This window comes from Pyrgilauda ruficollis, unplaced genomic scaffold (genome assembly GCF_017590135.1).
Source record: "Pyrgilauda ruficollis isolate IOZ18807 unplaced genomic scaffold, ASM1759013v1 scaffold43, whole genome shotgun sequence".
Taxonomy (NCBI): domain Eukaryota; kingdom Metazoa; phylum Chordata; class Aves; order Passeriformes; family Passeridae; genus Pyrgilauda; species Pyrgilauda ruficollis.
Genome location: NW_024525823.1, coordinates 9,990,901 through 10,005,267, shown reverse-complemented (window position 1 = coordinate 10,005,267; position 14,367 = coordinate 9,990,901). Strand labels below are relative to the sequence as shown.

The 14,367-nt window shown below is 37.4% G+C and overlaps 1 protein-coding gene across 1 annotated transcript in view; it reads left to right on the top strand.

The window, feature by feature from the left end:
• The window catches only part of HS3ST5 (heparan sulfate-glucosamine 3-sulfotransferase 5), a 32,759-nt gene extending 19,230 nt beyond the window's left edge, over positions 1-13,529 (top strand). The window contains exons 2-3 of the mRNA XM_041478078.1: positions 6,784-6,922; positions 11,779-13,529. Coding sequence (XP_041334012.1) covers positions 6,816-6,922; positions 11,779-12,709 — 1,038 coding nt within the window. The 5' untranslated portion in view covers positions 6,784-6,815 and the 3' untranslated portion in view covers positions 12,710-13,529. The remainder of the gene's footprint in view (positions 1-6,783; positions 6,923-11,778) is intronic.
• Positions 13,530-14,367: the final 838 nt, after the last annotated feature.

Genomic DNA, 14,367 nt, shown 5'->3' with positions numbered 1-14,367 from the left:
ACTGAATTTTTTCCTCAACTTCCTTTTTTCCTGTATTATTGTTATTTTTGGTTACTGTTGTTTTAGTGCTGTCTTGAAGAAACAAGGCTGGTATTGTCTTTTAAAGATTGTGAAATTAGTATCTATTATAACCTCTCTATAACCACAACAGCATTTCCACAGGTTTTTCTATCTCAGTGTCATCAGCTCCACAATTCCTGAGAAATGGAACAGACAAGGAAGATGATCATTCCAGGAAGGTGATAATTTCAGAGGAAAAGGAGGGAAATAGCTGGGGGAGTACCATTAATCCGCAGAAAAGGGCCAACCCTATCAGATTAATCTCATGCTGTATGAAGAGCAGTATTAGGCAATATACTCAGGATGCTGGCAAGGTGACAGGCATCTGTATTTTGGACTAATAAGTCCTATTAAGATCTATGTGCTTGGAAATATTCCTGGAGCACTGTAGCTAAGCATGGATCATGGCAACCCAGCCATCATTCAGCAGAAGGCGGCCGCCCGCCTCGCCGGCTCGGATGCAATAAGGCAGTTTTCCTAAGCAGATGTGCCTGAGACCTCAAGGGCATCAAAGCGCCTGAGATTCCTAACTGCTCTGACAATCTGGCAGCAGATCTGTTTGGCACAGGGCACCACAAAGTCAATAGCAAGCTTTTGAGTTGTTTCTCTCTTCCCAACACCATATTGCTCAATGTCTTTCAGTGAGGTGCAAAAGAGAAAAAAAGAGAAAGGGAAGGGTCAGGCTGAGAAAGGAATGTGATAAAGAGCTGGTTATGGCCTTCTGTACTGTTGTCACTTGACACAGCAGCTTCCTAGAGACAGCACAGTTATGGGTAGGTGAGTCTTCAATGTGTCTGGAGTGAAATGTCCTGTGGGCAGTGGACTAAACAAATAGTCATTACCACTCTATAGACTCGAGAGAGCACAGATATCTGGCTACCCAAGCCAGCCCCGATGGGGGATTGTGAGTCACAAATATTCTTTCAGCACTGATAATGTGCTAGCTTCTGAGAAATAAACATATGTTTTCTTATCTAGTATCCACATACAGATGCTGATTTTGTGGGTGGTCTCAGAGTCTAGCAGCTTTTCTGGAGAAAGGCTTTCACCACTTCTTTACACAAAGAACTGGCTTCAAGGGCAGCTTAAAGACAGTCCTAAATCTCAAAATCTACAATAGCTGACAAAAAAAAAGGGTATTTTTAGGTTTTTGTCACAGCTGTAGCATAACAGTATAGGAAATCTTTATGTTGGAGTTTATCTGCATTATTTATTGTTTTCCATCAGCTTTGCTGACATTTTCTTCTTCGCTCTTTCAGTCAATATGAGTCATGAGAAGAAAAGGACAGGTCTAGTACACAGGGACACATATGAATCTGTGAACTTCTTCCATGTTATGTTTCCTTCTTTTCTTTATTTGAAACCTGAGTCGAGCAAGTGTACATTAATCTTGTTTCATCCCATCTCAGTCTTATGCTATAGAGAAAAAAATTGAAAACTGTAATTACTCATGAGAATTAAATTTCATTTTTATATTAAAATATGAACCATTAAGGAATTTAAAAAAAAAATCCAAGTTCCTTTTCTGCAGGGTCAGCACTTTATCATTCCCTAAAATATATGATATTTTCAATTCTTTCAGTTCCCATTAGCCATTTCATTTTACTGTGTCAAAAAAGGGAAGCATTTTGTCTCTTGTTAGACCATTCAATGCTATTAGGAATGAAAAATCCTCTCTCTAATGAAAAATCATGTTCTGTTTTATCATGATCATTCTAGTTCTTTAATACTGTTCAAGTGGTGCAATAGTTCTGTTGCAATTAAGGAAGTCACTGCAGCACAGGCTCCTGGGGAAAAAGTACAGCAGCACTGTATCTTTTCCTTGCTGCTAGCCCAGAACTTCCTAAGCAGTGAGACAGAAAAAAGGGAGTGTGGAGGACCTGGAGGAGAAGCAGGAGCAGTAACATGACTGGCTCTTCCGGACAGACCATGACTAAGACCATGAGCCTGTGAGGATGCACACAGTTTGAGGCATAAATTCCCTCCTTTCCCAATCACCATATGACTTCATACCCCAGAAAAACTCTAGGTGCTTGATTTGTATGAATTTTAGTGACTGTGAGAAATTAAAGAAAATGTAGTTAACATTCAAAAGGCATAATGCAAACATTCCCAATGATAAGTTCCCTGACTTGTTTCCTATTTAAATCTCCTATAAACTCAAAGATCTTTCTGCAGTGTATGACAACAAATATTTGTTGGTCAACAGCTGACCCCTGCTGGTGTGAAAAATGAAAAAAAAAAAGAAACATACCAAACAATAAATACTAATAAAAACCACTTCCTATTTATTATTTTTCCAGCCTCCTTTGTGCATATTTGCCTTTGGTTTGTACTTCATTTTGATTAATCACATAACTCTATCAGGACTGTATCTCTTCAGCTTGTGTGCAAAAAAAAAAAAAAAAAGGATGTTGTTGTTGTTGTTTCTTATACTTCCATCCATAATCAACCACATTCTATTCATTTATCTATAACATCTTCTCAAGTCTGTTCCTTGTGTCCAAAAATTTCCCTTTGATCATTTGCAAACTAGTTCCTGGAGATTTCTTGTTTCATTGTCTGTTTACTTAAAATAAGTGATCATAGCAGCAGATCCTCTTTTCTGTGCTTCTGCACAATTCAGATTTTTATCAGTAATGCCATCATTGCTAGTATGCTTCTTCTCCTGTTTTCTCCTACCCGTTTGACTTTCCCTTAACTTGAACCAAAAACTAACTTTTACAACAGCTCACAAAAAATTTATGCTATTTTTCCTGCATACCCACTATCTACCTTTATACACGATCCCTTAATCTTGTCAGGAATAGTCCACCTATTTTTCAGCTGTTATTATCATCAGAGTTCTACACAGCTGTAGTGTCTTATCTTGGCAATCCACTCAATAATCCTGGTCCTCTCACCAGCAAAATGGGAATGTAGGGAAAGGGGTTAAATGAGGCATTCACATCAATACACTGGTAAGGCTACTTTTTTCATGTTTCTTTATTGAACTGTACCATGTCAGTCTAAAAATTCAGATCAGATGTACATCTGAAATCACAAAACCACATTTTACTTTTAATTTACACAGAATTTACAAACCACATTTTTAAATATACATGGTGTTTCACACATTTCTAGAAATCATGTATTCAGTTATTTGTGTTGCTCTTTGTGCATTATGACTCTCAGATAGCGAGGAACAAACTCTCTTGTATGCATATTTAAGTAAATTGTCCAAGACAGATATTTCTAAGGTAAGCCCACTGGAACTGTGCAACAGTGTGTTGTCATCTCTGGGTGGGAGGTTCTATGTTCAGCATTTAGCTACTGGGAAAGTTCTGCCTGCAGCTTTCTACCAACCCTCTTCCCACTGGTCAGCAGCTTTTGTGACAGCTTTTGTCCCTAAAAGAGAGTAAAATTTTTTTAAAACACCCTTATTTTCCTGAAATAACTGCTAAAAATCTTGTCACTTTGGATTACATTTTATCTTGCCTTCCAGCTTCTTGTAAAGTTTAAAAGTGTGTATTCCTTACAGGAAACTTTGTTCACCTGATAATACTTTCCAGAATTTTAATTTCTTCCTTTTCATTTCTTCTTTCCATTTCATTTAAGTGTTGCTGTGTTAGTCTCCAGCAACATTTTCACCTTAGGGAGCTTCACCTTAATCACATTCTGATTGTATTAACTCCGTGTCTTAAATAGAAATGTTTTTTCAGTCTTCTCCTCTGGCACACAGAGCTGTCTCAGTACGTCCATTGCAAGGTGTAACCTTTTCTAGAGTCAAAATATTATTTTTCTATGTTTTTTTCAACAAAAAATTAACATCTACGGAAAGTTTTTTTGAGACCATCTCTCTGGAATAAGACTCCTTCCATAGCCTTTAAATTATATGCTAAAAATGAAAACAAAAATGTAACAAACAAATAAATAATATCATCTTTACATTTCTAGTGTGTGCTTAATACTTGTCATTCTGTAATGAAAAGTTTTCTGTACTTAGATACATGCAAATATGAAACTGGAACTAGTTTGGGCTTTTTTGGTTGGTTGATTTGCTTGATTTGCTTTGTTTGTGTTTGTTTTGTAGTTTGTTTGTTTGGTTGGTTGTTTATTTGTATTTACTCTAATTTCAAACATTCATATTGAGGTCATGAGGTCTTGTGGAATATATTTCAGGAAACAGCTCATCATTAATTTGATTTTGTTGTGGCCTGATGACCTCCACAGCCTTACTAAGCCTTGCAGTAACATATTGACACAGATAACATATTGACACAGATACAGTAACATATTGATACAGATATTTTTCTTAATAGTTCATCTTTGACTACATATTTTCTTCCTTGCTCAATGTATAGGATTCCTCATTTATGCATGTTTTTTACGGAAAAAAAGAATATAATAAAAAGGCAAAAGTTTACCATGTAGTTAAAGCACTAGAAAGGAATTATTTCAGATTAATCTTACTGGTGCTACAGGTTTTCTGTGTGACCTTGAGTAAATCACTTAATCTCTCTGTACCTCTGCTCCTCACTTGTTTCTTAAAGGATGGTAACATTTCTTCTGTCTCTCTATTTACATTGCAAACTCCTTTTAGTCCGTGTTTCATATTATTCTTTTTGCAATAAAGATCTTATCTAGGAATTCTTATTATAGAGTTGCTTTTATCTACATAAAAAGCAATATATTCTGTATGATTAGTTATCCTACATGATAGGTTATCCTGAGCTGTGACCTGGCTGCAAAAGGAGTTATTATTATTGCACTGGAATTGTTTTAGAGACCAAGTCAGAGTCAGAACTTCAGCATTGTGTGTCTCTTTTATCAAGAAATGGTGGGTTAAAATTAGAAAGCTTTCTCTATAGCAGTAAAATAAATGTGCTTCAGAAAGGCTCTTCAACCACTCTTGAAGAAAACCAGTTTGGAATGACCTGCATCTGCACCTTCAAATCCAGCCAGCACTGGGGCTGGCAGGCTACGTGAGTGCTGCCTACTGGGAAGGGTTTCCAGCTTGTATTATCTCCCTGAATGTATCCTGGATTTTTAAGAGAGTTTTCTGGGCCAAAAATTTAATATCATGAGCAGAAATGGAAAAAGATGTTTCCAGAAATGGAAAGAAATGTTTTCAGGCTGTGTTTAGCAGTGGCCAGTCAAACCTTGCTCTCTCACCAAAAATTCTGCCTCTGTATGTAGTTTCAGGCTTATAATAATATATCCCAGTCTTGCTTTATGTAAATCCTAAGGCTGGAAAATAAGGAAATGCACTGCAGAAGAAGCTTTGCTGTAGTAAAACTTAAGAAACTTGACATCAAAAGTTGCTCATAATAAGTCCAGCCAAAATTTGGAAAAAAAAAAGTATTTGTTCAAACTACTTCATGATAGAGTAAATATTCCCTGATAAAGAGAATGAGACTTTGAATACATATTTCAGGTGATTACAAATTATATTTATGATTTTGTACCATTTGGTGGTGAAAGCATTCTTTTAGGTAGGTAGGTAGATAGTGTGGCTTTACCCCTCCTGAATCAGTGAAATGATTGAAACTCAATTCTCCTGCTTATCTACAAGAAAGCTCAGAACTGGTACAGAATAAAAAAACATGTAATCTTTGACTGTGCTCTGAAAGGAGGAGCTGATCTTTCCTCTCAGTTCATGTAAGAACATATTAGGAATCCAAGTCTGAGTCTCCTAAAGACATCTGCACAGACCATACATGTAATCCAGTCCAGAACATAATTGTAATGTTTGAGGAAGAGTCAAACTGAAGACAGTTTTACTCAGCACTTCTTTCTGCCTCATCTGGGAACCTCCTGGTTAAATCCTCTTGGCATAAGGTCACATCTTTTTACTCCTGACTGCCTCTATAACTATAGTGTTTGAAGCGATGCTCATCTATGGGATTTAGATTATCTCCCAGGTCTCTGAAGCACATAAGACAAAGAAATTAAAATATATGCTTTGGTATTGCTAAAAACTAGAGATATAGACATATTTGTTTCAAAGGTGATGGTTTGTGTCCCAGCAGGTCTTGAGGTGACAGTCAAGGCTGTGTCACACAGGTGAGGAGCTCAAATGGCTCTCCACAGAACAGACCAGACTGATGTCCAGCACCAACGCAGCTGATAGAATACACTGATGCCAAAAAAACATTATTGTGCCCACTCCAGCTACCTGCTTCTCAGTTCTGCCATAGTTGACTTGCTGGCATGAATCAGGACATCTTTTTTGGATTTCTCTCCAGTATACACTTTGATAATGATAGAGACAGAGTAAACATATCTTCATAAACTGTACAGAGGACCTGCAAGCCTAACTCCTCATTACTGCAGCTTCACTTAACATCAGAGAATTTAAATCTCTTTTCAAATCTAACTCTGTCTGATTCCAAAAGGCTTAAAATTGAAACATATTTACCTAACAAAATATCCTATTACAACATGAGCTTCTACAGTAAAGAACTACATTGTGGCTATCCAACAGCCCTAGTAATGGTGGGTGCAGATGAACTATCACTTCCAGAATTATCATCCTACCCCAGATACATTGCCATGTGTCTGAAAAAATGGTAGCAAAAAAAAAAAAAAAAAAAAAAAAAAAAAATAGAAATTTAACTACCTATTTTGCAGTTTTGCAAAGATTTTGCAAGTGTGGCTTAATCAGCTGCAACACCTGATTAAACACTGCCCTGCACATACTATGCTTTCTGATGAGTGTTTTATGTGTTCTTGTCTCTGCAGACTGAAGAAGTCCTGAAGATTGATGGAGGGCCATGCTATTCAAACAGCAGGCGTTGCTGAGACAGAAGCTCTTTGTGCTAGGCAGCCTTGCTATTGGAAGTCTCCTATATCTAGTTGCCAGAGTTGGGAGTTTGGATAGGTAAGTCATTAAGGAACTGCTGTCTTACGCAGAATGGGCTAAGATTGTCTGAGTTTCTGCTTCAAGGGTCTGATTGCTTTCATGCTCTGTTTTTTGGTTTGCTTTTTTTTTTTTTTTTTTTTTCCTTAGATTTTACTTGTACAGGAGGACAGAAAGACTGGCTATTTTAATGTGGTATTCATTATTTATTCCTACACTTTGGAGAAGAGAGTAAAAAAATAGTCACAGTCATCCCTGTCAAAGTTTTTCTGTTTGTCCATTTGTATTCTGAACACACTGACACTTGTTTTCAGAGAAGAAATAAACTAGCATCCAGTAAAAATGTCATTACAGTAGCTCATTTTGCCTGTGTACATCTGTGTGTTGACCTCTAGTTTGAGCAAAACAGTTATGATGTATTTATACATCCCCTTTTCTAAATTTGTGAGCAAGCAATTAATGTGCTACAGTGGTAGTTAAAATTAAGTATGAGCCTGCAGAGCAGCTCGTCAAATTTTGAATACTATTTCATTTGAAAGATTGCTTCAGGGTTTGAGAATTTTAACTATGTTAATTAGCTGGCATTTTCTGTAGCTGAATGTGCTAAATAAGTGGGTTTTCTCTGCAAATGATTTCCTGGAGAGTAGTAGAAAGCACAGTAGAGAAAATCAAAGAGTGTTTGGCACTTCTGACCAGGGTGAGTTTTGACTGGTTTTTGGCAGTGCAAGAGTAGTGCTACCTGCACTGACACTGCTGTTCCTGTCAGCTTTGAAATGGCCTGGGATTGCTGTGGTAAGTGCTACACAAAGTCACAACAAATTTAAAAACAAAGAAAGAAACAAACAAACAAAAACAACAAAGAAAAGGAAAAAAAGAAAGCTGTTTAGAAAGCATTAATGAAAAAAAGCCTACAAGATTTCCAGAAGCAGGTAGACAGTTTGCAAGTGTTAATGCTATATTCTTATGCTTCTTTTAAATGATGCAAAGTATTAGTTCATTTCAAAATTGTCACAGAATGCTGTGTGAATATGCAGTGCTTGGAAAGTGAAAACAGCTACCTACTGTCCATTGCTAGGTAACAGTGGGCTCCATTGGCGGTCACTGGGTGCCTTCTTCCTCTCCTCAAATCCACTCCAGAAGAAGGAGACCATGTACTCAGATAGGATCAAGTGCATTACAAATTAAGCCCTGGAACTTATATCTTCTTTCCCCTGATGGTCAAACCATCTCTGATGCTTCAGAAGTGGAATCTTCACTGAGACTAATGTGATTCAGTAAATGGAGGCAGAAAATCCTTACTGGTCCCTGCAAAAGTATATTTTATGCTCAGAGGCATGAAGTCTAATTAACCTTCTCCTATTATCTATGCTTGCACATCTACAGAATTTACTGATGGCTATAAAATTATCTTGCCACAGTATTTGACTCGCTGACCTCCTGCGGCAATGAATTCCGCTGGTTTCATACAAAGTGTTGCCAATGGCAGTAAAATTCAGTTTTGTTCTCTTACTTTACCCAGTGTGAAACATACCACACTGCTAAAAAGCAGTCCTGTGAGACTCTTTTCTGAGAGGGAAAGAAGTACCAGAAAGGACAAGACACAGATGAATTAACTAGGCATCTTCTTCTGCCTCACAGTTGTTGAATCTCTCAGTAAAAGGATGCTAAGTGGCTTCAACTTTGGAATAACTAACTGTTCAGGAAGAAATCCAGATTCATTTATGCTTAATTTATGCTGATCTAATTTGAACAAGCAAGCTGGGGGTGGCTCATGTTTAATAGCCTCAGATTAGGCTCTCCAATGGCAGTGTCTTGAGTTTCCTTAGGCCCAAAGGGAAATTACCACTAGTTTATGTCATAAAATTGAGTCATAAAATCTGATAAGATGAGCACTTCCCTCCAGGGGAGGCCACCTTCCTTCAGCTCCTGAGTGCATGGATCTGCTTCACATGTGGAAGCTCAAATAGATTCTGTGGCTATTTTGAGCATATCTGGATTAGTCTTTGAGTTACCTGACTCCCTGATCTGATTTCCATGTTACAAAATACTCCTGCTGGAACCAGGCTTATAATCTTTTGCTGCTGTGACACCTCCATTGGAAGAAAATTAGCAAGTACTCTGGATCAGGTGAGATAGCTCATAAAGATTGCTCAGACCTACTTCAGCTGTTTTGAAACTTTTCAAAAATACAGCTCCTGGAGATTACTTGGCTTATGGTGGGATATCTCAAGAAGAATAATTGTAGAGTTTTACTGCAGCAGCTTGAGAAATTACCTGTTTTGGGAGAGCAACTCAATGATATAATAAGTGCCATATATTCTTTCTTAGCAAATAACTGTTTTTTAAAGGGAAAATTACTCAGACAATTAAGAATATTAACATGTTGCAATGTACGAGTAAATAGTTAACATCTTGGATTAAACTATGAGGAGCTGCCCTTTACTTACCACTGCCAAGATCTTTTAAAAGTTACTTTTCTATTGTTTAGAGAAATTAGAATCAGGGGAAAAGAGTAAAAAAAACTGAAATATAAAGGCTGAGGAAGGACTTCTAACAACATCCAATCTTTTCCCTTAGGCTAGAGGATATCTTGAGTATTTATTTATTTTCAAGGGAAACCACCCTGTTTGACAAGCTGTTGTGTTACACTGAAGGCAGTGCTAGCTGTCTTTTTGAGCAAAAGATAAAATTAGTTGAGATGGGTCTGGAACTGCTGTTGTGGAATCCTTTTTGCTTGAAAACAAATAACAAATGCACAGAAGGAGAGGGACGAGAACAGAGACAGCAATTGCAGCTTCTCTTTCTTATGTTTTTAACTGTCACCTTGCTGATGCATTAAAGCTCTCACCAGCCACACCACAGTCTGACCAAACTGTAGCATTATTAAGACTTTTTTTTTTTTTTTTTTTTTTTTCCCCAGCATGGGCAGATTTACATCAGCATTTCAATGATTCAGTCTTTGCTACCAAGTCAGGCTTTTTCAGTAGATGGCAGGGAGCAAAGGGGCAGAAGAATCTAGACACTTGAGAAAAGAAATAACAGGAACTCACTTTTCATCACACTTTCTAATTAGTCTGCAGGACTTAGCTAGAGCTCATATGAGCCCAGAAATGTCATCTGGATTGTTTCTTTGGCTCTGTCTGGACAGGCTATATCTCTGAGCATCTGGATAATCAAGGAAGCAGCTAACAGGTCAGCCAGGGGGATCAAACTTACTTTGCCCCAACCATCCATTGTCCTAGAATCAGTGTCAAATTAGAGACCCCAACAAGCAGTGATGGATGGAAAATCCACAAAGAAATAAATAATTATGTCCTGAAAGCAGGGATTGAATAATATATAGTAAATGAGTGAGGGACCACATGCTGAGAAACTAAAATAAATTCTGAATACCTAAACAGCTATTAATGAGCATTGCCCATCTGGTATACTGGCTAAGGCAGGGGTTCTGTGAAAAATAATAGTATTCAGCTGTGTAATTTAAGAACTGTATCATAATATATGTGCACAGCAAGCTCACACTAAAATTGCCTAGGCAACCTTTGTTCTTACATATCCTTAATTTTGGAAAGCGTGGATCCAAAAAATTAGTAATAACATTTTTTTGTAGGACCTTGGAAGCTCTCTGTACACACCAACTTAATCTTCAGTGAAACATTGTCTTGTATAATGTCAAAAGTGCTGATCTGAGAGTGGAGACAAGAGTTTATTCAAGGCTCTGTAGAAGTAAAGTTTTAACATTTTTCTTACTGAACCACTTCTTGGATCTGGTGGTATCCGATGCAAGAACAAAGAATTAGAAAGTAGAAAAGAGAGCAAATAATTGTAGCTGAATATAAAAGAATAGTACAAAAATGCGGTTGCAAAAGAAGAAAGAATAAAACAAAAAATAAGTGGGAGGAGTCCCTTCAGTGGGAGGATACAGGACTGATTATAAGAAAATCATTGATGCAACAATGCAATAAATTCATTTTTTAAAACTCTTCTTGCCAGTCTTTTTGTACCTTGCTAATCTTATCTGAATCAGAACCTTGAACATTCTCGTTCTGACTGGTAGAGAAACACTGGAAATATTGTAAAGAGGAGGAGGAATATTGAAAGGTGATGCTTAGAAATCTGCTTTTCATCCCTTTTCCTCCTCTTCACTAAAAAAGCCGTGTCTGGATCAACACAATGGAAAGACTTCAGGCTAGAATGAGAAAAGTATGGGAAAGATATTACTTAAATCAACTAGATTTTCAGATCAAAATGTCCAAATATAATTCATCTTAGAATGCCTTAAAGACTGCCAAACCCATCACAAAATAATGAAGATTGTGGAAGTTTAGACAAGGTTCAAGAAGACCCAAGAACAGTATTCATAGTTCCTATGCTGACAAAGGGCAGACTGGACAAGTTAGTAATTTCCCAGCTAAAAAAAAATTTCAAATTATTTACCCACAGGTGTCGCCCTGATTTTGTAAGACTTTGTTAAGCCTTCTGATGTTTACATTCTTTCAACAAACTTTCTCACACACAGTTCTGTAAATAACCTATGTTTTGCATTCTTTCATGGAGGTGGAGAGAATTGATGGACCCTTGGTCTGTCCAGTGGCATTGGAGAGGTGGCACTGTCACCCTCCAATCCACTGTCACCTTTGGAAAACTATAAATGTTGGAGTCAGAAAAGGTGCTTCTTTTTGTTCCCCTCGAGAGCAGCAGTGTCTGTGTCATCATTTCGTGCCTTATCACAACACACTGGCATAATAAAATAAGAGTTGAAAGATGGGCACATCACATTACATTTGAATATGTTCCCAAGAGCATGATTCCCTTGTACATAAAACTTGTCTTGAGAGATATCCTCTTTTTACAAGTACCTTTTATTTTACTTGCAGACTGCAACCCCTCTGCCCCATTGATGGTCGTTTTGGACCCCGCGGCCAGGACGAAATCCCGTTGCGAGCCCTGCAGTTCAAGCGAGGTCTGCTCCATGAATTTCGAAAGGGCAATGCCACCAAGGAACAAATTCGACTGCACAATCTGGTTCAGCAGCTTCCCAAGGCCATTATCATTGGGGTGCGGAAAGGAGGCACCCGAGCACTACTGGAGATGCTGAACCTTCACCCTGCAGTGGTCAAAGCTTCTCAAGAGATTCACTTCTTTGACAATGATGAAAACTATGCCAAGGGAATTGAGTGGTACCGGAAAAAAATGCCTTTTTCTTACCCTCATCAAATAACAATTGAGAAAAGCCCCGCGTATTTTATCACCGAGGAAGTACCTGAAAGGATTTACAAAATGAACTCATCTATCAAATTATTGATCATTGTCAGGGAACCTACCACAAGAGCTATTTCTGATTACACTCAGGTGCTGGAAGGCAAGGAAAGAAAGAACAAAACTTACTATAAATTTGAGAAGCTGGCAATTGATCCTAATACCTGCGAAGTGAACACTAAGTACAAGGCAGTGAGAACCAGCATCTACACAAAACATCTGGAGAGGTGGTTAAAATACTTCCCAATCGAGCAGTTCCATATTGTGGATGGAGACCGGCTCATCACAGAACCACTGCCAGAACTCCAGCTGGTTGAGAAGTTCCTAAATCTTCCTCCAAGGATAAGTCAGTACAATTTATACTTCAATGCCACCAGAGGGTTTTACTGCTTGCGATTTAACATTGTCTTTAACAAGTGCCTGGCGGGTAGCAAGGGACGCATCCATCCAGAAGTGGACACCTCTGTCATTACCAAATTGCGCAAGTTCTTCCATCCTTTTAATCAAAAATTTTACCAGATCACGGGGAGGACATTTAACTGGCCCTAAACTAAACTTCATACAACACTTTCTGTTGCACCTGAGGCATGCAATAGGATGTCTCTGCTGAAATATGCACTTTTCATAGATATGACTAGCAAAGTAACTTTTTTCATGCATACGTGTACATAATGCAGTGTGTGACCAAATATACGGTGGGATCGAATTTTTCTACAGAGTAGTAACTAACATAAATTTACTGTCAATATAGTTGCATCTTTTAAGATATAATAATAAAGGGAAAGGAAGTATTTAGGGAAACAAAGTCAGACACTGTTAAAAGGGTCAGTGTTCCTCTCGCTTAGTGGTGTTTATGTGACATACTTATTGATCTAAGCAGAACATTAGTTTATGCCATAAAAATTCTTGTCAAAAGTCTGTAAAGCTGTGAGAAAGCATAATCTTGAGGCTATATTTGGTATATGTATTGCTAAAGGAATACTGACACTTTAAACACAGTGCTGAATTTTTACAATGAGAGTGAATAGTACTATTTTCTTATTATTTTAAATTACTATCTTATCTCATACAAACTACATTGTTTTAGAGTTCCTGTGGTGAGTTTGCACTATTGTTTTATTGTATGGACCATAGTGTCACTTGTAGCATGTCAATCATGTGTTAAGAAAAGGTCAAATAATTTTTTCTTCTATACTTGTGTGTCGACAAAGCTAAACATGGTGTACATAGTGTACAATGTTTGTAAATACTGGTTTCACACTAAGTAATTCTATTTTGTAAACTGAATATGGCTATTTAATTTATTGTGAAAATTAAATTTATTGTGGTATTTAAAAATGGAATGGATTAAAATTACCTATATGTGCAATGGCTTTTCACCTTTGCTTGATGTATGTCAGTGTGGTCCCTTAGCTTAGACAGGTCATAAATACGTGTGAGAGAGATTTGCTCAGGTAAGTTTGGTTTATAGACAGTTGAGAAAAGTGATACATGTGGTGAGGCAGGGTTTATTAAGAAGCTCATACTTCTAGGAATCTGGTGTAATACACACCTCAAAGAACATTGTTGCTGTTTGTTGTGGCACTTTGCAAAAATTAATGCAGTTGCTCATGAGATTAAAGCATGACTGCAAAAGCCTACTGTAACCAGGTATATCGAAAAAGCAGAGTCCTCATTAAAACCAAAAAACCAGGCAGATGAACAAAATCAGAAGAAAGATTTTGGTGATTTCATTACCAAAAGGTGGTGATGCTTCAGAAGTCATAGAAAACAGTTGTGACACCTTCGCTTTCGGCTGGTAATGCATGCATCTGCTCTGAGAAAACAACCAGAGTATTGTTATTAATGGGATAAACATATAGCTCATGTTTCCATTCAATAAGTGACAAGAAATTCATTCAGGAAATTAATATTTTCATGTATTATATGTTTTATGGGTGTTAGAGATTCATAAGAAAAAAAAAACAATGAAAACAAATTAAAAAGTACTTTAAAACAAGAAAAAAAAAAAAAAAAGAAGTGAAGAAAAAAAACCCAACCACTTTAAAACCACTATCTAGAGGTTGATGGAGACCAAAATTTTGTAAGGTGTCCAGAACATCTGAATATTCTGGGCTATGGCAGCAGAGTGGCTGGTAGTTCAGATTATAAGAAGATCAAGTGTTCCCCATGGGCTGTTTATTTTGTTCAGCGATTTGGAAGCATTG